Raw genomic sequence first — 25,167 nt, forward strand, 5'->3', positions numbered from 1 at the left:
TTTCAAAGTGTCTAGTGTCATTTTGTTTAGCTGTTCTACTGTCTGACATACTAAATTTTTAAAACGAGTTAATACCATCCGACCGGATTAACATATATCGATCTGTCTCGCATTCTGCAATGTTCATTGAAGACTAGTTAAAATCGTTATGTTGAGAAAAACTCGAATTAAGGAAATCTATGAATAAAACAAATGGTTCTGTAAAGCATCCAACTGCATAAAACAATTCAAAACAGAAAATCAACGACGTTGTTTACATAATAAATTAGAAATAAACAACAATCAACGCAACCACTGGATTACAGGTTTCTGAACTGCGAAAGGGACAAAAAGAATTAATGTAACAGGGTTACACATGTTTGTGAGTGCTCAACCCTCTCACTAACTAGGGAAAGTTATGTAACAACTAGTTATAAGAAAAAATATAAAAATCAATTGGAAATGACTTGAAACATTAGATCGGTTCTACTCACAATAACAATGCATGTTTATTCGTATTAATTAATACTTTATAAATTATGCAAACCTTTTTCTGATTTAAGCGCTATGAACTACTGAGTACACAAAGTGAATTAAAGTTTATAATACACGAATGGAAATGGAAGGTTCATTTCTTGAGGATGAAATAGCTTAAAACACATCAAGCGTCAAACAGAACATATTTGAAATAATATTATCAAAACAAATTGTGTTTGTACAATAAACATGTGGTTCAGGAGAGATGGGCACCTGCTATCGTGCAGAAAATAACAATAAGATTAATATTACTGAAATAAAGACTATCTTGTCATTCCTTTTGAGAGTGAAACTGTATCATGAGGTTACGGAAAAAATACATACGGTATGGACTTTACATAACATGTTCTATTATTCTGTTGGAGTTCGTTTTTCTGAATGGAAAATGGCGTAAGTACATTTATATGCAATATTCAAAGCAAATGATCGAGTATTTTCAATGACGAGGATTCCTACAAGGCTACTTGTAGTATCTTGAAGACCTGGAACATCGAGGCCAATACAACTCAAGATTAAGAATTTAGATTCTCCAAATTCGGGACCGGGGAGGGCATAAAAAAGCACACAATATAATCCGAAATATTTGCAGCACATTATGTATCATTTAATTCGTTCAATACACGAAAACAAATGAAAAAAGGCATAGTAAAACAACAACCAATGTGTGTACAAAGCAGGAATCAGCTGTACAATATATTTATTATATATTTAACTAAATTAGTCCATATACATGAATATTCCAAAATACCACGTTTTGGGTGAATTAAGTGTTATCCTTGACCGTCCTTCGTCTTTCGGTCCTTTCGTGTTTTCATCCTTCCATTTCACAGTCTTAGCGGGGCCATTTGTGTTTGAGGTATTTCAGAACAGAAAATGCATACGGTTATCAAACTTTGTAACTTATTATCTCTCTAATTATTATATGAACCAACATCAGAAGTAATGACCGGGCGTTGTCGTTTTTTTATCTCTTTATCTCTCTATTAGTATGCAATTACAAATGTGTGCCATAAAATTTAAATATATGTACATTGAAAAAATTTATAAAAATACGTAAGAAAAGTTTACGATTCGTTTGAAGTGTGTTGCGTATTGAATATTTGCTACTATCAAATTATAAAACAAACAAGCAAACAAATGGTTTGCTAGTAACAGCGCCATATTTGCAATATGATGTTCATACATAATAAAATAATAAAATAAAAAAAGTTAAACATAGTTTATCGTTATCAGTTTTGATTTAATCAATTAACATCTAAAATTTCGATATTAAATGTAAATGAATGAGTAATTTGGGACAACAAATAAAGTATATTATAAGAATCACTTTTTTTTCTTTACTCTGGACACTTTTCTGGACGGCACACATTTATGTATAATCATTATTGATTAACTGTAAATAAAGTAAATGCAGATATGATCGTATATATTTAAACAAAGATAACCTATGTTATGTGTTTTCTGTTTTCATTTAAAACCTATATATAACACATATACAATACAATAATAAATACAATTTTCAACCCACTCAGAGGCGGATCCAGCCATCTAAAAAGGGGGGTTCCCAACCCAGGATAACAAGGGAGGGGGGGGGGGGTCCAAACCATATGTCCCCATTCAAATCACAATGCATTGATCGTATAAAAAAGGGGGATTCCAACCCCCAGACCCCCCTTTTCTGGATCCACCACTGCCACTTTAGTTACCTTCATTGTCTGTCAGCTGCCGGGTATGTGCAAAATTGTAATTCTAATCCAATTCAATATTGAATAGGATTATCAAAAATCTTTTATTATGGTGGCCTAACACATACATGTATACCCTGATATATTGCATTACACGAAAGGTCCCTATAATAAAATGTAGAAAATAGTATTACCCTCAAAGATGGTTTTTTATTATCAACGGTTAATAGTCATTGTTACGTGTTCTTCTTAAAGGAATCTTAAAGGTTAACACGCTTTGATGTTGTTCACTTAATTTTTCCGTAAATCTGAAAGTACGAATTTTATCACTACGATTTTTAAACAGCTACAGACAAAAATGGTGTGTTTTAGAGAGAAATTCCTTCGTCCGCTATTCTTTTTCCAGTTTTGATGCATGAAACATTGTAGTGATATAAAGAAGCAGTAAGCAAACTCTTGGATAGTCGGACCACGCTATATCGATGCTCAGCGCCTCAATGTCTTTAAATAGCATGAACATTCTTGTGATTGAAAAGAACTACTGGAACAATATCTAGAGTGGGGATTTGAGAAACACGTTGGATACCGATGCTTTAATATTTTGTCTGAACCCAGATGACCTTTGCAAAATGTGCTGTTTTGTTGTATTTAATGTACTCTTCAGTAATATTTTGACATCTAAGATGTACTTACTATATATGTACACAATATTTTATTGATATGCACACTTGTTTTTACAATCTGTACTTCTCTCACCCTTACAACCAGTGAAATAAAGTTGAAATCTTTATGTTCATTTCATTTCCTCATAAAACATTTAAAAAAGGTAAATCTTGAAACTAATCTGAAATAATTTATTTTTAGAAATATATAAGTGAAATCGAGAATGATAAAGTTGAAAATTCACTGTATGCATAGATACAAGCTTGAATTTTCTGGAACATGTGGAATATATGGAAAAAGTGTACAGTGTCATGGTTCACTTCCTTTATAAACTGATTTATCGATTAAAGTATTATACACAAAGTATTATACACATTTAACATAAAAATGAACAATACTGTTCAGACAGATGTTGCGATGTACATCATCTTCCAATGACGATCGAATGAAATTCACATTTCTTAATGTTGAACAGAACATGACAATTGATAAACAATAAGTTTTTTATGATTACCTTTATTACTCGTATTACCTGATAATGATATCTCCGGAATTACAAGGTCGTATAAATTTAGTCATCCATGATGAGGGTTTGGAAAAAATATAAACTATATGGACTTTCATTAGCATGCTGTATCATTGTGATGGAATTTTTTATTATAAAATCAAAAACTGGTAAGTTCTTTCGTAAATCTCATTGAATTAAACGAAGAAGAAAAAATCAAACTTAGATATAGTTATATGAGAGACATATAATGTCTCTGGTTATATTCATAATACTGTACTATAACATGATCATTTATAGATAAGCGTTAACAAATGTGAGTTGACGATTTGTGAAACACGTACATGTACGTTTATTGCAATAACAAGACACTTACGTCTAGTCTAGCATGTCTAGTTGTCTTGTTATTTATTTTTACGAAAAAGAATGTAAACATGGTAAATGGTTAAAAATACTTCTTCCAAATCTAATGTAGATGGAGACTATATTTTTACAATTATTTAGCGAGTCCATCACCTTAGTGACCCATTACTTGACTGTCTCAAATGTCTCTTGCTCAGCTGAGAAGCAGCAACCATAAGATAATTATATTCGTTGTTTGGGGTCGAACCAAAGAGTTCCCGAATTCGCCAACAGAGGCGACTAGTTTGCATCAGTAACCATAGTTTATAAATTTGCGATAAAAAAATCAAAAATTTTATAGCATTTTGTATTTTGTTTGGGATTTCTTTACAGTTCTCTTTATGGAATCTGGCCTTATCTACCAAATTCAAACTATAAGCATTATAATTTGGTTATATTTTCAAAAGGTTTTCATGATTAAACTCATCTATGAATTTTGCTATGATTCAAAATCTTAGATTAAAGGAATTTGCGAATGAAATAAGAAAGATGATTTGCAATCTTTCATTTACTTTCTACAATACTTAAATACAGGGGAAAATTTGGGTTTTAGTAATTACATACTTTCTTAATTCATTTGCTACATTCTTCAATCTGGTTATAAAATACCACCCCTACATGTGCTGTGTCTCACTCTGTATTTCAAACAAATGGGTCATTCGCGTATATGTAGAAAACAAATGGAAGATTGCAAATCAACAATCAAACAGAGGAATGGACAAATTGATGTTCTAGTCTTGGAAAACAATGCTTATTTGTTAATTGAAAGCGGATCCAGTCATTTTAAATGAGAGGGTTCCCAACCCAGGATTAAGGAGGGTGCCAACCTTATATCTCCATTCAAATACATTGATCGTAAACAAAGGGGGATTCCAATCCTCGGGTCCCCACCCCTCTGGATCCGCCCCTGTCACTGTAGTTAGCTTTATTATATGTCTGCTGTCGGTTTGTATACATGTGCAAAATAGTAATTGTGTGGTACTTTGTGTCTTTGCCATTGTTCAAGGTTGGGAGACGATTGATGTATGCATACCGGTTTTTTAATCATTAATTATGTTTTACTTATCTTTTGAATTGTTTTTATTATGAAATTGCTGGGTCTTTAATAACATTTATAGGGCATGTGTTCTTCCTTTTGTTGAATGCCGCACGGTGACATATATTCACCTCAAAAACTAACAAAACCTTTGAATAGACTTATTAAGAAGGGATATAGTTACGATACTGTTGTCAGGTCATTAAAGATTGCATTTTTTGGCGTTAATATTGATTCACTTATAGGGTCTTTGCATCGGAACTAAACACATTTATTAATAAAAAACAGCTGTTGGCATGACACGGGTTATGTTCTTCTCATATATGTCATGAGGGTATGATACTAAACCCCTAACGGGAAGGATTGTGCCTGATGTTCATATGATGAAATCATAATCTTTCAGTCAGTTTAATTGAAGTCTGGAGCTGGCATGTCAGTTAACTGCTAGTAGTCTGTTGTTATTTATGTATTATTGTCATTTTGTTTATTTTCTTTGGTTACATCTTCTGACATCAGACTCGGACTTCTCTTGAACTGAATTTTAATGTGCGTATTGTTATGCGATTACTTTTCTACATTGGCTAGAGGTATAGGGGAGGGTTGAGATCTCACAAACATGTTTAACCCCGCCGCATTTTTGCGCCTGTCCCAAGTCAGGAGCCTCTGGCCTTTGTTATAGTCTTGTATTATTTTAATTTTAGTTTCTTGTGTACAATTTAGAAATTAGTATGGCGTTCATTATCACTGAACTAGACTAAGTATATATTTGTTTAGGGGCCAGCTGAAGGACGCCTCCAGGTGCGGGATTTTCTCGCTACATTGAAGACCTGTTGGTGACCTTCTGCTGTTGTTTTTTTCTATGGTCGGGTTGTTGTCTCTTTGGCACATTCCCCATTTCCATTCTCAATTTTAGTTGATCGACCGTATCCTTGTCGTTTGGTTTTTATCAGATTGATGTCTTTGGCATAAGCAATCATACCGCTTTTCTTTATTATTTTCGTTTATCAGTGAAATATGAAAAGAATCATTATAGATCAATCATTATGGTATTAAAGATTTACATACTGTGTCAAATTTTAAAAATAAAATCACTTACAAGTAATACACAAGTTTGATGAAAATTGAAAAAAACCCAGAAAAAACGACGTCACTTTCAAATTTCTAAAATAAGTTAACTTAAGGTACATGTACACTCTCAATTCTCCGAAGTCTGAAACTAGACAAAATCCCGTACAATTTCGTTTCAGATTACGTGATTTGATGTTTTTAAAAAATGCAACAACCTTGTCAATGTGATCTGTCATCTATCATGTCTATACCACACTTAGTCTTATTTATGACCCAGTTAAGAAATAGTCACATATTTATGCATATATTGTTGTACACGTCATAATTCTTTTGTAAGTGTTGTCAAAGAAATAATAATTATTTTATTGTATATGAGTTATCAATATCGTGGACATGAATTGTCAACTAACGAAGACATACATCAGGTAAAATACACACTTACATGTAAGTATCAAGTGTACTTCCTGATAATATTGTAACTATTTGTGTGTTGGTGGGTGGGTTTTGTTTAATCAATTATATAATGGCATATCTTGGCATTCAATTCAAACTGTTTGTTTTTATTGTATTATCGATCTATATTTTTCTATATTTTATTGATGGAAATTTATACGGTGCCACGGAGTGCAAAATCAAAAGTATAAATCCATATCTAAAAATCTAGAAAATAAGAGAATTCTATAAACATAAAAAAAAAAATGAACAAATAAGTATAGGAGCACGTTAAAAACGTTGGAAGGCACCGCAGAGTTTAAACCGGGTATGCTCCTTTCTATAAATATTTTCAACTATGTAACTGTAACATGTGTTATTGGAAAGGATTAATCTAGTGCAATTGTAATGTATGAACGTTTTTTTTTCGGGGGGGGGGCTAGAAGATAGAGATTAATTGGCAAACAAAATAAAGAATAGGGAATAATGTTAAAATATAAAGAATATCTGCAATATTACAGAATTTTGTAAAACATACCGATTTCTGAAAAGAAAATGCCCAGAATACAGTTGAACCAATTAATTACAGAATAGCCATTAAAGATATGGGATAATAATAGAAAAAAAATAGAAAAAAAACCAACCCAGAAATGAAGGACCCCGTCCATACCCTCTAACATCGATAACTAATCATTGGTTATGTATGTGTAACAGATTTATAGTAAAATGTTCATACAACTTTGACAAAGAGTTCATAATATCAATAAACGTACATAAGTCAAGATTAACATTTTATCTAGTGCAGTGACTAATTACACATAGTCAATGATTTTAACATCGATATTCCGTTAAATGAAATTGGATACATTGAATTTATTCATCTTCGCTAGCCAAGGGTCACTAGGGTAAAGCTGATGACCGTAATACCCCAGTCCCACTAGGCCACTATCGCACTAATCGTGGTGCGGTCGTGGCGAAATCAGGTCGTAATAGAAGCGTAGTGAGAGCGCACTAAGATCGTAGTAAGATCGCGAAGGTCGCTGTACCATCGTAGCGAGAGCGTAGCGACAGCGTGATTCTATTCGGAAAAACAGCGACGTTATTACGACCTCACTACGACCACCACGTTCTCACCGTGACCCAACTACGCTCCCACTACGACTATACCATGCTGTTCGCGCCCATAGTACGATTCTAGCACGCTCTTGCCGTCCTCATCACGCTCCTCTTACGACCTGACTACGTTCATACTACGACCATCATTCTCATTGTCATTTTCACATAAAATATATTAAATCTCTCAAGGTTTTGTTTGTTTGTATGTAATTAGAACTTCTTTTTCATTTTCTCTAATGGCTCAACCATGATTCTCTTTTTTTATATAGATTATACTGTTGGTTTTCCCATTTAAATGATTTTACATTAGTAATTTTTGGTGCCCTTTGTAGCTTGCTGTTCGGTGTTGAAGCCCATACCTAGGCCTATAATGGTTTACTTTTATAGATTGTTTCTTGGATGGAGAGTTGCCTCATTGGCACTCATACCACATCTTCCTATATCTATTGACACATCTGTGTCATCTCTGCTATCGTTCACTGAAATATCGTCATTTGAGCTTTATGGACTAGCAACAGGTTGTAATTTAGGTTGGATTGTTCGGTCCGACATGATCATCTCTGCTTGATCAGGACGACCGTCAATTCTAAGAAATATCCGCACTTGTATTCAAAGCTTTTTGTTGAATTGTCGATCTCAATAGGGGCTCGGTTAGCGGATATAAATATGTTTCATAAATTTCTTTTTATGGCCCCGCAACGAAGTTGTCGGTGCCATATAGTTTTACCCTTGTCCGAAATTCCGAAGTTCCGAAGTTCCGTCTTTCCGTCTTTCCGTAATTCCGTCATTCCACAACAAACCCGCATTATACAGAGTTTTTTTTCTAAACGCCTTCAGATGTTGTGCTGATTTTTGGTATGTGAGTTAACCATGATGAGTTACAGATCAAGTTTAAGTTTCGTTCTGCTCCACTAATTTTTGATTCCGTCTTTCCGTCTTTCCGTCCTTCCGTCTTTCCGTCCTTCCGTCTTTTCGTAATTCCGTCATTCCGTCATTCCAAAACAAACCATTACACAGAGTTTTTTTCTAAACGCCTTCAGATATTGGGCTGATTTTTGGTATGTGAGCTAACTATGATGAGTTACAGATCAAGATTAAGTTTCGTTCCGCTCCACTTTTTTTTGCCGAAATTACGGGCTATGCACTTTGAGAAATTGTTGAAAATCACAGTTATACGTACATTTTTTTTAAACGCCTTCAGATGTTGGGCTGATTTTTGCCATGTGAGTTAACTATGATGAGTTACAGATCAAGTTTAAGTTTCGTTCTGCTCCACTAATTTTTGCCGAAATTACGGGCTTTTGACTTTGAGAAATTGTTGAATATCCCAGTTATACAGTCTTTTTTTTTCTAAACGCCTTCAGATATTGGGCTGATTTTTGGAATGTAAGTGAACCATGATGAGTTATAGGTCAAGCTTAAGTTTCGTTCCGCTCCCCTTATTTTCGCTGAAATTAAGGGCTTTGGACTTTGATAAATTATTGAAAATCACAGTTATACAGATTTTTTCTCTATCCCCTTCCAGATTTTGAGCTGATTTTTTTTTTTTTACATTTGATATGTGACACTACCATCATGTTTGTGTCCACATGTGTTTATATTGAAATTGCCGATTCGGGCCATTCGTGTCGCTTTGACACATCTAGTTTTAAACTATTGGTCGTATTTTGGGTTCATGACAATGATAGTAAATTGCATATTTCTCGTAAACAATAAAATATTTATTGATAACGACGTTAAAATTTTAATACAAATTGACAGCGATACGACGAAAATTTGAAGAAACATGAATGTGTCCCTAGTACACGGATGCCTCATCTACACTATCATTGATGCGTTTTGTTATTTGATTTTGCCATGTGATTATGGACTTTCCGAATTGATGCGTTTTGTTATTTGATTTTGCCATGTGATTATGGACTTTCCGAATTGATGCGTTTTGTTATTTTGATTTTGCCATGTGATTATGGACTTTCCGAATTGATGCGTTTTGTTATTTGATTTTGCCATGTGATTTATGGACTTTCCGAATTGATGCGTTTTGTTATTTTGATTTTGCCATGTGATTATGGACTTTCCGAATTGATGCTTTTTGTTATTTGATTTTGCCATGTGATTATGGACTTTCCGAATTGATTTTCCTCTGAGTTCAGTATTTTTGTTATTTTACTTTTTTCTATGTTTAGTGGACCGTGAAAATGGGATAAAACTATAATTTGGCATTAGAATTAAAAAGATCATACCATAGGGAAAGTGTGTTCTAAGTTTCAAGTTTTCAAACGGACAAACGAACAGACGAACGGACGAACGCACGCACAGACCAGAAAAACATAATGTTCATAAATGGAGCATAAAAAACATTAATAATACATATGAATATTCGGTAATCGAGCCCATGTGTATGGTTCCAGAGGAAGCAGATTAAAATCTTAATTTGTCTTGATATATGCAGGCGGAAACCCAGTTGAAATAGAACAAAAGAATCGTAGCTCTTCATTCGAGAAGGCGATAAACTATAGTAACAATTTTTTTTTAAAGTTATTAGAAACAAATAAAACGACAATTTTCTTCTCAATTACGAAGTGTTTAATTTTAAAAACACCATTTGCATAAGTTTTCAATTTATTTATAACAAAGTAATGCAGAACAATAAGATATCAAGTCGACGACATGGGTACTATAAGTTGGATGTAGAAAAATGCATAACCTCCGATTTTTTTTTTACCACGGACGGCAAACATATCAATCTTTTAGTTCAAACATTTTTGTGTCTGCCCTTCCATTATGTGAATCAAGAAAAAAATCCCCAAAATAGGTAACGATTACATATATCGAAAAGAGAAAATCGAGTACACCTTTTTATGTTAGGGCGTGTTTGAGGTGTATATTTTGTCTTTAAAACTTACTAAGCAGGAGTATTTGATATAGTATCTCGCTTCAGATTCTATAATGTTTATACATCAGAGCTACAGGTTGACTTTATAACGTAAAAAAATGACAGTACGAAAAGATGAAATATATGGGTCAAGTGAAATACCTATCAACAGAGTAGGTGTGTTCGAATAGCTTTTTTTTTTTCTAAAAGTACTTGACAACAGTCTTTTAATTTGGATGATGAAAATGCAGATCTTCGAATTATTTTTTTTTCTTTTTTTGTGTGCTAACTAGGGTTTATTATCTTCAACCACTGAAATTTTTTAGTCTGCCCATCCACGAAATATTTAATCAGATTTTTTTTTTTAAATGTTTAAGAATTTTCGAAAATTCCACCTGACATCCGATTAGACACTAGTTTTAAGTTGAATCAATGCAGACAAGATCACTAACTGATGCTCATTAGCTAGTAGATACATTTGTTTATTAAAATACAGCTGACATATAAGGATCGTAATGGTGCTATGTGGATAAATTTATCGGTTTTCAAGAGCAAAATTGGCAGCGTGTCATCCCTACAATGGCTTCCATTTCTACGATTGTAAAAATGAACTGCCTGGCGTAATGGGGAGATAATTTTGACGAAGTAGAATCCTGACTGTATGAATATCATTTCTGTATATATACAAATTGACAACGTTCCCCCTTGTGATATGCTATTCGTACAAGACTATTTTAAGGATCTACTTTGCTGGAGTTCACCATCACTAGTTTAGTCGTATGATATTTTCAAAATATTTTCTGTTATTTTATTTGCACAACAAAATGGAAGACGATATAATATCAATGGGTGTACATGCATTGGTATTTTTAAAAATGTGTATTTATTATACGTCATTAAAAGGAATCCCAGAAATAAAAAAAATCTTTTGTCTTGTAGTTGGAGGCTATGCACCGCATTTTTTTCATTATAAGGTGTCATTTTATCGCGCTTTTGTTGCATGGTTTCCCCACTTATTCATGTGCATGTCTTGTTGCAAATTCATTTTAAAAAATCAACCCTCTACTGTAAAACAAGATACATATGGTGAACTATGCATTTGAAGCACGTCTTAGTTTATTCTACTTATTATAGGATAATACTCTCATATTAATACGTTTTTACCAACACGATTAACTTCATTGGATACAAAAAGGTAGTTATATAAATTCGGATATTTCTTAGAAATGACGGTCATCCTTTAAAAGTTACGGTCATCATTTACAAATTACGGTCACCCTTGTTATGAATCGCTGATTCTGTTACGGTCATCTCGATTGTGATTTACGGTCATCTGAGCGATTTTTTCAAATCGAAATTCCTGTTTCATGCACATTTCTCGGTAGTAATTAGTGATTTCCGTAAGAATCTTTTATAAATTTACATCGTTTAAATGTATGATTTGTAAAGAAAATAATATAGAAACACTTTAAGAGACAAGACAGATACTGACCTAATTTTTCATCCGACATCTTGGGATGACCGTGAATGCAGTTACGGTCATCAGCTTTACCCCAGTGAAGGGTTACGATCTACTTCCCTGGAATTTACAGGTTAGCAAGTGATTTACAAGATATGTCTGAGATATGGAGGTTTCTGCTTACCCTTCCGGGGCACTTGAAATCATCCCCGGTTTTTGGTGGGGTTTGTACTGCTCAGTTTATATCCCCCCACCCCCGTTTTGTTTTAAATAAGTAGTGTTGTTTTCCTGTCGTGTACGTTATTTTCCCCATGCATAGCTTTATCAGTTTGTCATCTTTTTTCCGTCTATCTTCTCCATAGAATAATTATGTTGACATGTTAAAAAACACAAAGGATTATTATATGATAAATATATGTGAAATCCTTTAGCATTTCTAATGAAGGCACATAAAACAAGGTAACTCCAAAAATGATTAAAATTAAAAATACTGTGTCCCCTTAAAAAAGAATATTGTTAGTATAATATAGTATTATCCCATTTATGATAAGATAAACAGTCTCTATACTGCATGTACTTCTTCAGCGACTATAATTATTTAGACGAATAAAAATAACCACATTTATATATACTCACGAATGTCATTACAGGAATTCAAATGGTAAACAGTGAGGAAGGATTCCACTTCAATACGAGAGAGTTATTGAAAATAGTAAGTCTGTTTTTCTAAGTTTCTTGACATAATTGTTAGAAAACGAAATTAAGGGAAGTTCCCACACTTTGTGCAAGCAACTGAATTGCTCATGGACTGCAGATTAAATATCAACAGAATCAATAAAGTACATATGAACTCAAAATTAAATAAGTATATATAAAAGATGTGGTATGATTGCCAATAAGACAGAAACAAAATGACGTTAACATTGGCAACTTTAAGGTCACCCACCATACGGCCTTCATAAATGAGCAAGACATAATTCGCATTGCATGCTATACTATAGTTTGTTTGTTTGATTGGTTGGTTGAGTGGTAAGACTATAAAGCTGAGGAGGTGGGGTATGATTGCCATTACCGTACAACTATCCACTAAAATTCCAAGACAATTATAGACAACCGTAGTCCATTAATACTGGGGTCAATCTGCCAAGTATGGGGGTTCGAAATCACAACCCTAGTGTTGACAGGAGGTGAAATACTTAAAGACCACTCGACCTCAAATAATATGTAACAGCATTTCGAGCATTTTAATTTGAGTATAAACGCCTCTAATTCATAATCGAGATGACCTGAAAATGAGAAGATGAAAGAAATCATAAAACCAGACAACACTAAAAATAATATCTAGCATGTTCATAGTGAAGACGATAATAGATTTTTGCACTCACTACCAGATCAAAAGTTCTTTGAATAAATAGCAAACGATGTTTTATAGTATATTTTTCTATGCAGCCAGGACAACAGCCTAACTGGAGACAACAAGCACAGATGATTAAAACTAGATCAATATTACCAAGTAAGTATACCAGTTGCATATCTATGGTTCAGTAGTTATGCTGGTCTATTAGGTTTTGAGGATGGATTTTGTTTCATGTTTTTTTTTAAAATCCGACAATGACTTGTAATGTTTTCAGTCACATATTTATTTTACTGTACGTCAAAACCCAAACTAAATGTAGTGGTCACAATTATTGTTATATATGATATACAATTATAAAGCAGAGTTTGTCTACCCTTCCGGAGCACCAGAGGTTAATACAGGCTTTTGGTGGGATTCGTGTTGCTCATTCCTTTGTTCCATGTTTTTTTTTGTACTGTGGTTTATTTTTTTTTTTGCCGTGGTATTGTCCGTTCCCCCCCCCCCCCCAAATTATGAGTTTGAAATTCACTTTGGTATTTTTTGCATCTCATTTAGTATGTTTTGTTGCATGAATACGATACACATGTAAGTTTTTGCCATGCAAGCTGTAGGTTATGAATGGTAAATAAAATAACAATGAATTTGGCCGTCAGTGCGTTTCTTTTGATTTTTTTTACTATAATATATCTATATGGTCTGTTCTTACAGTCACGTGACTCACTGACCATCTGTTTAAAATGATATCTCATGGCCATTAAATATCATAACATTGTAAAATATCTCATTTCTACATCTTTGTATAAGTTAAGACTATACGATTGCATTTGTAAAGATTTTAGATTCCTCTGAAATTATGTGCTTTTGATGAATTTGTCTTTATAACATTTATCAAACTGAATTATGCGTATTAGAGATACAATTTAAAATGGAAATATATGTAAAAATAATATTTCCCGGATAAGGTTTACATGATGTTTTCGTGTTTTTACTTTACAGGATATCTAACAATAGGAATTCCCACCGTGCGAAGACAAAAAACCAGTTATTTTTTTGAAACCGTCGATTCACTTCTCAACTGTACAACTAAAGCTAAGCTGTCGGACATTGTTATTGTAATTTTCTTGGCAGACTTTAACAGCACGTGGAAGCAGGAAATGTCAACTAAAATACGAAATAGATACGAAAATCTGTTAAATAATGGTGATATGCATGTCATAGAAGCACCAAGAGATTTTTATCCTAAATTAGATAATCTAGAACACACATTTAACGATAGTGAGGAAAGAACAAAATGGCGGTCAAAACAAAATGTTGATTATGCATTTCTATGGCTATACAGTTCAGACCTTTCGAAATTTTATATGCAAATAGAAGACGATGTTTTCACAATATCAGGTTATTTAGATGCCATTAAGAAATTTATAGCAGAACAAAAAAACGATTGGACCTGTTTAGAATTTTCAACCATGGGATTTATTGGAAAAGTATTTCATTCTAAAGAATTAGAAAAGCTAGCAAAAACCGTTTTAATGTTTTATGATAAACAACCAGTTGATTTTTTATATATTTATTTTAACCATTTGAATCTACAAGGAGGACGTATAATTCGTCGACCAACAATTTTCCGCCACGTGGGATATTATTCGTCTCTTCCAGGAAAAACTATGAATGCAGCTGACAAATATTTTGATAATTTTGAAAAATCATTAAAGGGCGATAACCCGACTGCTAAATTGTTTACCACGCTAAAAGTGTCACCAGACTTCCCGTTAGATTTAGCTTATTCGGCAGACTACGGTTACTTCTGGTCTCAGTCAGCACCACGACCAAATGATACAGTACATATACTATTCGACGAGCCTCAAAGCATTACAAAAGTGATAGTCGTTACCGGGTCTAGAGAACATCCGAATGATAAACTAGAGCATGCGCGATTAGAAGCATGTCTGAGTGTTCAATTATTGGGAGCAAATAACATAAAATGTTATAATACTTTGACGTTAGGTTCGTTCAAAAACGGCAGTATAACGATTGACAATATGAAAAGTTTAACAAATTTTAAAATAGCCTGTTTAAAAATAGTAGTGACTAAAGAACAATCATGGTGGCTGATTATTAAAGAGATTGCTATTTTCTTACATTAAAGGTATCACTTTTAAGAATGAAATATAATCAATGTTAAGAATCATACGAAATGGAGTCTTGTTAACATAAGAACACAGGGAGTCTTATCAGGAAAGTTTCATGATTGAAATTTGAGTCGAAAGTTACGATCCAGATACGTATAATTATACTGCTTCTAGAATGTACTCACATTCAGCACCGTGCATTCTGCTACGATTCATTAGTATATGATGAGTTCGTGCTTTTTCATGTGTGAGAAATTAATGCTATTTATAGAGCTATTATTTTTTCAACCGTCGACAGAAAATGAAAATAAAATAAAATTTATTTTGAGTTATCTTTCTTGCAATACTACGTATGAAATATAGGAGTATTAAAACGAATTATTATTTCAGACTAATCATGGGAGTATTATATTTCATTGTACTTCCACACTTATATACAACATAATAGGTGTTATGTATATGTAGATATGTCTACGCAATACTCACTAACTTAGCATTTTTATATCGTCTGAGGTAAAACCGTTACCATTTTGTTTGTATAGTACCTTGACAGTTGAAAGACCCGTGACATATAGTACAAACCGAAAAAGCCATATCAAATGATAGAATTTTTAAGACAAAAAAGGACAAAAAATAAATAACAATTAAGGTGATCATGCCGAACTGATATTGGGTCATTCAATAAATTGTACTGCAATACACAATTATACACGATTCAAGGTTTTGTTATGCAGTTTTTCTAGTCAAAAATATGAACTATGCAGTAAAAGTCAGAAAACGGATATAATACCGTATAGCGGGTTATTTTCGCGGGGTGTAAATTTTCGCTAAATTTCGCGGACAGAACAAAATCACCAAAATAAATTCCACCAAACTAAAAGTGAACATGCTAAGGTATTGATAAAAATTTTGAATCCGCCAAAATATTTCGTATACCTTCTTCCATAAAAATCGCGAAATTTTACACCCGCGAAAATAACCCGCTATACGGTAATAATAGTTTTGTCCCTCTTCATAACATAAGACTAGGATTTTGCTTTGTATATTTGTTCTACAAAAATTCTTTAGTTGTTGCAAATTACAGTGAGATTTTGCATGGACGGACGTACACTTGTATCGGCCCGAAATAAATTAATTTCTTTGGGAAAGTACAGTGAAACCTGTTTTAAGATACCACTTAGGAGAGCCAAAAAAGTGGTCACTTAAGATAGGTGGTCTTTAAATACATTGTCAGCTTCAATTTATCTACAGAGGGATCTTAAATTATATAGTCTTTGCTTAATATAGGTGGTCTCTTGAGCAGGTTTACTGTTCTTGTAATCGAGTTGACAACGTAAGAACAAGACTATTATTTTCATGAAATATTGCAGTCCTCAGTCCATTAGTAGGTAAAACTACTGGATTGAAAATATTGGGAAATCGACAATTAATCATAAACATCATATAACTCCTTTCAAATTGAATGATACTGGTCATGTTTGTAAATTATCGGTCTAATGGGTTTGAAAACTATGAGGCTTATTCTTTGTATATTTGCAACAGACGAGGGCGATAATTGATGATAAAAGCTTCCACTGACCCGATAACTTTTTTGTATTGTTAAACATCATAACAAATATAGTTGCTTGTAATATATAGCACATATGTAAATATAAAATTATAACATACGGATTACATGCAAAGAACTATTTTATATACGAAGAATATGTTTATTAAAACAGCCGACTATTCCAGTTCTATGGTTATGTCGTTTTGCAGGAACTCTGAAATAACAATAAAAATATGGAATTATAAAGAAGATTAAACAACTTTAATCACAGACGTATGTAGACAAAACATCACATCAATTCTAAAACCAGTAATATTGATGCTATTATAATAGCATTTCGATGAATATGCAGAGAACACTCAGCCCCACTCCCCCCCCCCAAAAAAAAGTAGTGAATGCAATGGGATAAAGGACAAATGACCCAAAAATATATCATCTAGTATAACAGCAAAACTTAATGACAAGTTGAAACACCCGACAAAAAACCAGGGACGGGCAGAGCAGTGGTGCTTCAGAATAGTAAGTTCCTGTTGCACTAGTGTTCTTGTCGTGTTATTCATGTCAATATAACTCCACGACAAGATGCATTAGTTTATAAGTCAACACGTATTAAAGGGTGTATTATATTAGCTACATGCTCAAACATAGACGATAATGGTCCGTGTATAGTATGTGCATAAACAGAGATTTGTTCGTCTATAAAAGAAATTGGAGAAATTGAAAGATGAAAATAAAAATAAGAACATGTGGTATAATCGCCAATGGGACAAATGTCCATTAAAGATCAAATTTAAAGATAAAATTGTGAAAATCCAAGAGCTTACTAGTAATTGTGTGTAAGGACATTAACGTACAAAAAGATGTGGTATGACTTCAAATAACATAAATCTCCATCAGAGAGACCTAATAACGAAGAAATTAGCAAATAAAGTTCAGCATATTGCATACAACAATGAGCAAAACCTAAACCTCATGTGTGAATATACGGTGGCGTGAATTGGACCGATTTCTTCATTTTTGATTAAATTTACAAAGACCTATTATTGTTCAAGATTTCGTCTTCGTTTTAGTAATGATGGATAATGCGTTGCGTTCTAAAGTAAATTATCATCCTAATAAGTCAAGTTAATCAGTCAATATTAAAAGCTACTAACAGCTATAGGTCAGCACACGGTCGTCAACAACAGAAAATTGATTTGCTGCATGTCAAGTTCTAAATATAACCAAATCAATAATGTTTGTAGAGGGGTAAGTCAAATGGACAACACACATCGTCCGAGACCACAGTTATTTCGTAGTGCATTTCTTTTAGACAATAAATGAAAATTTAAAAAATCCCACCTGAGCTTTCTGAATAAAGTTTTCACAGCGTGTTGTACTATTTTTTGGACAAATTATATCAAAATTATAGAAAACTTCATCAGCTCTTATTGGACCAACTCAAAATATGGACAATTTTATGTTAAGGGGGTCTTTAAATCATTTGACAGCTTCGAAATGCTAGTTTTTAATTTTTTAGCTTGACCAACTCACTACTTTAAAATTCATGACCCAAACTTTTTTACAGTGTCATTTCATACCCCTACTTGCTATTTGAGGCATAAAACATAAAGAAATAAATTTGGAAGGGGTATGAAAAAAAATTGGCGAGTAACACACTGTCCAAACTAGTGACAATAATCAAAGGACAATAACTGTGTACTTGGACCACATACTAGTTTTAAAAAACAATAAATATATATATATATATATATATATATATATATATATATTAACACACAAAGAAAAAAATCAGAAAACAAATCAAAACAAGAGTTCACACGCTGAATGTCTCGCCTTCTTTAATTATTACTGATCTTATGTTGAAAGTCCTAAATATAAAGCTTTATTACAACTGTCACATAAACTTAACCAAAAAAACTAAACATTGACCAACGAACCATGATAATGAGGTCAATGTCAGATGAACAATGCCAGGCAGACATGCACAGATAACAATTCTTCCATGCAACACATATAGTTGACCTATTACTTATTGTTTAAAAAAAACCAGACCAAAACACAACATCTTAACACTGAGCAATGAACCGTGAAAATGGGGTCAAGGTCAAAGAAAACCTGCTCGACTGACATATTGAACATAAAATATTTCCATACACCAAATACAGTTACCTATTGCATTTATAGATTCTATCTTCTTAAATTTTTGCCCAAAACAAAAAAAAACGTAATCAACAATTATTTCGTCAACATTTGATTAAGTAGTAGATCTGTTCTTTTTATAATCATTGATATATTTAAAAAAAAAATGTCAATCCTCTTTTAAAATATATATTTTTTTTAGGGCAATAATCAAAAAACGCAAAAAAAAAATGGTAAACATCTCCATTAAAGAGCAACAGTTCCAATAAGGAGTTGACATGTTGGCTTATTTGTAGATCTTGTATTGTTGATCATATTTATTATTTAAAGAGTCTATTTTTAAATACAGTTTTTAAGACAAAAGGCAAAAGGCAAAAAAAAAAAAAAAACACTAAAAAAGGTAAAAGTAGTCATTAAAGAGCAATAATTTCAATATACGTAAAGCCAACTCAAGATTTTGGTTCTTAGACATATATAAGTTGATTCTGAATTGTATTGGTAATCATTTTTCTTATTTAAAGTTTCTATCTATGAACTTATATATTTTGCAGATATTAAGACAAAAACAAGCAAATATTAAAATATGTAATTTAACAGCAATAACTCCTATAAGTCGTCTCGACAGCTTTAAATTAATGTAAAAAATCAATCTGCCCCTGTCAAACTTTCTCTATTTATAGCAGTTTTTATAATAATAAACAAAACTAACATTTTCCACTTTGTTCTACATGTTGGTTGACAAGCAAAAACAAAAGCTCATCTCGGCCGTTTATAGATTACTATGCCATATGAGTATTGTAAATTGTTGAAGGACGTACGGTGACCTAAAATAGTTGTTTAAAACTTCTATGTTATTTGGTCTCTGGTGGAAAGTTATCTCATTGTCAATATCATACCAGAGTGAGACACTATCATACCTCATTAATATTATCTATAAATAAACTCATCATAGATACCAGGTTTGAAATTTAGTATTTGTGCCAGACGCGTGTTGCGTCTTCAAAAGACTCACCAGTGACGCTCGAATAAAAAAAAAGTTTAAAAGGCCAAATAAAGTATAAATATAGATAGTGACTTTAACATTTTCAAGAAGATACATAAAGTATTTCAGCCTCATCCTGCATGGACAGTTTCATTAGACTTTCCGTATTTGCGTAAAAAGGCAAATTACATAGTATCCCTGTGTTGTTTGGTCCACAATACGAACAGTGATAGTATTTTATGTGATAAATGTGGTAAACTTTTCACCGACCCGTATATATTCACGCAATTTCTTCGTGTGACTATTTATCCGACATTCGGGATGAATTATTGTGCGAGCTGCTATGCTTAACCCCAATAACTTTCAGTGCCTTTCTTGGTTCCTTAGATGATGAAGATTTCTGTTACATTTTACTCTCATGCGAAACCGAATTTGAACTAGACTGTGAGCAGAAAAAAACGTTTTCAATTTTTATGCGTCAAATATGTTTACAGATTTTGCAAAAACATTTTCTCATTCCTAATTGACAATATGAATTAATTTCAAAGTTTTTTCTCAATCCGAATTAACAATGTGAATTAAGTCGAAAGTACTTTCAATTATTATTATTTATTTTTTTCCGTTCGTGTGTTTTTTTTTGTATTCAAATTTGTACATATTGTGTTATGCAATAATATTGTATTGGTATCACTATCTCTCCTTAGGGAGGCTAATAAAGATATATATATATACTATCATACCTCATTAATATTATCTATAAATAAATTCATCATAGATACCAGGTTTGAAATTTAGTATTTGTGCCAGACGCGTGTTGCGTCTTCAAAAGACTCACCAGTGACGCTCGAATAAAAAAAAAGTTAAAAAGGCCAAATAAAGTACGAAGTTGAAGAGCATTGAGAACAAAAAATTCCTAAAAGTTTTGCCAAATACTGACTCAAAAATAAACATATTAGCTTACCCCATCACAACTTTCGTTACATACGAAGAACTGGCATGCAACGTTTAATCTATGTCCTCTACGTAAAGTGAACATCTTAAAAATGGGACTTTTCCCTGTGATTCCTGTCATTTTAAAACCTTCTGTAACTTTGAAAGGGTGACCTGTTCCACAGCTGAAAACAGTAATAGTGTATAATTCATGTACTAACACCTACAAAAAGGATTAAGAACAAAATAATATAATTTATTATATAAGACAATGTTTTTAATGAATGAAAAACTGTGTTCTTAAAATTTAGTAACGATATATAATAGATTAATTATTTGCTATAGCACAGATTATGACAACAACTTTACTTATTAAGTTTTTAGAGAAGTAACCGTTTAAGACCGTTCTCATAGTTAACGCCAATTGATGCCGTCGGAGCTTAAAATACAATATTCCAATCTCCATTTTAACGAAACTGACAGAAAACTTCGTCAAATCGTGTAAATTTTGATTTTTATAAAAATGGATTATTACCACGTGAATCACTGTTTACATTTACTCGGAAGAAATTTTATTTTGATTGGTTAATTTGTTACCTGGATATAGTACGCTCTGTTTCGGGATTCGCGGTACATTTGAAAATTATCGTTGAAATTATTTTCCCTCCCACCCGCCGCATGCAACTGTGTTAGTTATGAATTTTATTGTATTCTATGTACTTATTTATAAGATGTGCTTGTTTATACTGTGGCTAGCTGATCTGTTTGGATGATTTTATTTATTATTTCTAATGACTTGACGCTATATTTGCTCATTAACATTAACTCTACCAATTATATGTGACTGTCAGTGGTATAATCGAGTGTTTATCCTGTGCCGTGAAATATATTTGTTTGTCTTGTGTATATATTGTGTCGTAATAAAATTGAGTAACTTTGCTTTCTTTTGTGAGAAGCCTAGTAATTATACATAATATGTCGTCTGCACGTGCGCGTACGTTTTCATAGCGCCAATTGCGAATTTATGCCACGAAAATGGTGACGTTATCCAATCAAAATGAACTTTACTAACAATTTTGCATTATAATAGATTGTAGTAAAATGAAAATATCCATTTACTTACCCATTTATTAAAACAGGAATGACTTTCCTTTTGTCATTATCGGATATTTGACAACTGGAGACGGTAAAAGCTGTTTCGTTTCCTGCAGCTGATAACAGATAAGATTAAGATATAAGTATAAAAAATATAAAAAAGAAGATGTGGTATGATTGCCAATGAGACAACTATCCACAAGAGATCAAAATGACACAGACATTAAATATACAATATATGTACATTGTCGGAAAATATAAAATTTATTTGTACGAGCTTTAGAAACAGGACGAAAAGCGAGGCTCCGTACATATATTGTTTTTATCCTGAAATTTAAACCAACATTCGAAACTTTCGTTGTCAAATGTAAACCTTGTCTCTTTATTAATTGTTTCAAAGAAATCGACAGTTTAAACGCGGACCGCGAAGAGGGCACCCAAAATGAACTGGTTCACAAAAGAAAAATCCCCATAACCCCGTGCAAGCGGGGTAACAGGAGACTTTATTAGTAATGTAATTATAGAATTTTCAAAACCATTCATAATTTTGAAAGATATATTGTTGATCTACCATATGATCTTCGAAAGGCATATTGTAATTTTAGATGTATGAACCATAAATTGCCAATAGAACAAGGTCGTTTTTGGGGTGTTGAACGTGATGATCGCATTTGTGATTTATGCAATTTATGTGAAATTGGTGATGAATTTCATTATCTATTTAAATGTACTTTTTTTTCAAATGAAAGAAAAAGGCTTTTGCCCTGTAATGTGTATAAAAAGCCAAATGCTATAAAATATTGTGAACTTTTTTGTTCTGATGACTACAATTTAATTGTCAAACTTGCCAAATTTTGTAAAATTGTTCTGTCTGTTATAAATTAGATTTGCCTTCCACTGCAAATTCCTTAAATCATGTACTTTATTTACATTGAATATGTAACCATGTCATTCTATGATCTCATTATTTTGTATATATGTTATTGTTTGTTATTATTGTTTATATTCACATACCCCTGATGGGGTCTTGAGAAATAAAAAGTTTCAAAGTTTCAAAGTTTGTACAAATAGAGCAAAAATTTATTTGTATACCTGTTTTTTGTACAATAGATGGCTGATTGCAGGATAAAGTAATTTACATATGTAACACATCATGCTTTATCTATGTATACATAAGGGAACGACCATTTAACATCATGATCCAAAAGGGTCATCCATAATTGTCAATCATTTTCAAAAAGTGTACAAAACATACACTTTTCCGACCACCCATCCTCCCTCAAAAAGTGTACAACTATTTACAGATTAGGTTCAAAGACAACAGAATCAATCATTTTAATAAAAAGAAGATCTTATCTTTTATTATAGTTTAGTTTAATATGAAAATTGGCATTGAAAATAAACTGAAACATATCGACTTTTTATTTTTTTTTGAAAGCGTATGGTCAAAATGTTGATTGTTTAACCCCTCCCCCCAAGTGTACGTTTTGTACACTTTGGAAAATGGTTGACAATTATGGATGACCTCTAACAATGTTCTGATCCCCAAATTGATGGGGAAAAAATGTTGTGGTCAAGAATATTCTGAATCCAGATTTCCCCCATACCTTATAGTGTTAAATTAAAAAAAAATATTGATTGGTAGCGTTGAAAAACTTTTTTTAAATTGTTTCTATTTTTCTGACTCGGACAAAAACAGACTTCCTTTTTGAAGAAATATGGTTCTCCCTAATAGTTGTGTTTTACATTTAAAATAATAAAATGAAGAACAGTATTATTCTCTATAGTTTTATCTTATTATTAATGATTAAATATATATATCTAACGACAAAACATTTTCATATTATTAATTTATGTATCATGAACAAAACTATTTATATCAGTATTCTTTGAAGAAATGCATTAATAACAAACGATAAGGAATGTTATTTTGCACTCGTTAATGTTTGCGTATGCAATATTTTAATAGATTGGTATCAAACCCAAAGCGAAAGTTACGTAATGAAAATCTAGGTGACGTCAATACAAAGGAATGTTCTCACAGTCATCAAGATGTAAAAATCATCATTAATTTAAGCAGTTACATTATAAATCAAAACATAAAGGTTTAACCTTTATGTTTTGATTTATATAATTGATATAAATCAAAACATCGTGTTATTTCTGATTAATTTTTCGAATTACTTTATTAAGGTGTTGACAACCTTTGGTGACCCCATAGTTTAAGTGTCTTTAAAAAGTACATATTGAGCAGTGGTCGTTACATACAAACATTCACCTAAATTGTCCCAGTCAATGGATGAATTTAATGTGTCAATCAATGGCCACAGCCACACTGTTTTGAATTTCATTCTATATTTTAGTATGTAACTAAATGAAATATATTTGTTTTGGTCAAATCAATAGTCTACTGCTATTCAATTGGACCATATTAAGTTGAAGAAATGCAGCCCGTGTGTTCAACAAGTTTAGAAGTGAAAAAGAAAATAATGTTAAAATTAAAAAATTGAAACGGGAATGGAACAACCAAGAAGAACCATTTCACTAACTAGTGTAGCCAACAGAAACAATCATTATTATAGAGTAAGAGATAAAACAACAATTTAATCTATATTTTAATCTATTATACATTACGTATTAAGACAGAGCTAGACAAATCGCCATTATACAATTACAAGTACTTGTCTATTTGCATACATGTATATACATGTATTTATGACTCGGAGTTGCGATGGGGACTCTGGAGTGTAATGGTCTGAGCTGCTGTGCAATAAGACCATAACAATCAAAACCAAGGAGTAAACAAAGACTCACAAAACCAAAGGACATTTACATCAACAGTTAAAAATAATAATCAAGAAACAACACGAACTCCACTAAAAACCGGGATGAAATCATGTGCTCCGGAAGGGTAAGCATTTACTACACAGTACACGCATGGTGGCTTGTCTAAAATTTACAGATGTCCAATTATATTGAAAGCTTCGGATTGTTATCACCAGTTGCAGTACACCATGAGTGCTTTAAATTAAACCGGTAAATATTCTTGATGTTTTACATAAAAGATAAAAGAAGAATGATTTTGTTGACCTGAATGCCTCCGATCCACCTTTGTAATTAAAAAAAGCAAAGTTAATAAGAATATATCATACTGATGAAGGATGTTTTCTTCATAATATGGAACGCCATGACTGCCTTATGTTAATGATCAGCATTATATTCAGTG

General features: G+C 32.4%; 2 protein-coding genes across 3 annotated transcripts in view; one reads left to right on the forward strand and one right to left on the reverse strand.

Annotated features, from left to right (window-relative positions):
* The first annotated feature begins 623 nt into the window (after positions 1-623).
* On the forward strand, positions 624-15,569 carry LOC139481374 (alpha-1,3-mannosyl-glycoprotein 4-beta-N-acetylglucosaminyltransferase C-like). 2 transcript variants are annotated; one of them, XM_071264675.1, is made up of 4 exons: positions 624-906; positions 12,408-12,469; positions 13,207-13,270; positions 14,111-15,569. In XM_071264675.1, the coding sequence occupies exons 1-4, from the start codon at positions 816-818 to the stop codon at positions 15,256-15,258; spliced, it is 1,365 nt and encodes a 454-aa protein (XP_071120776.1). In that variant the 5' UTR covers positions 624-815; the 3' UTR covers positions 15,259-15,569. The 2 variants fall into 2 exon arrangements, with proteins under 2 accessions (XP_071120776.1, XP_071120775.1); XM_071264674.1 differs by lacking the exon at positions 624-906 and adding an exon at positions 2,968-3,539.
* Positions 15,570-16,931: 1,362 nt separating this feature from the next.
* LOC139481375 (uncharacterized) overlaps positions 16,932-25,167 on the reverse strand; it is a 40,774-nt gene continuing 32,538 nt past the window's right edge. Inside the window, exons 8-10 of the mRNA XM_071264676.1 lie at positions 21,970-22,057; positions 20,878-21,031; positions 16,932-17,006 (exon numbers count right to left, since the gene is read on the reverse strand). Of these exons, the coding sequence (XP_071120777.1) occupies positions 16,986-17,006; positions 20,878-21,031; positions 21,970-22,057 (263 nt within the window). The 3' untranslated portion in view covers positions 16,932-16,985. The remainder of the gene's footprint in view (positions 17,007-20,877; positions 21,032-21,969; positions 22,058-25,167) is intronic.

Source organism: Mytilus edulis, chromosome 7 (genome assembly GCF_963676685.1).
Source record: "Mytilus edulis chromosome 7, xbMytEdul2.2, whole genome shotgun sequence".
Taxonomy (NCBI): domain Eukaryota; kingdom Metazoa; phylum Mollusca; class Bivalvia; order Mytilida; family Mytilidae; genus Mytilus; species Mytilus edulis.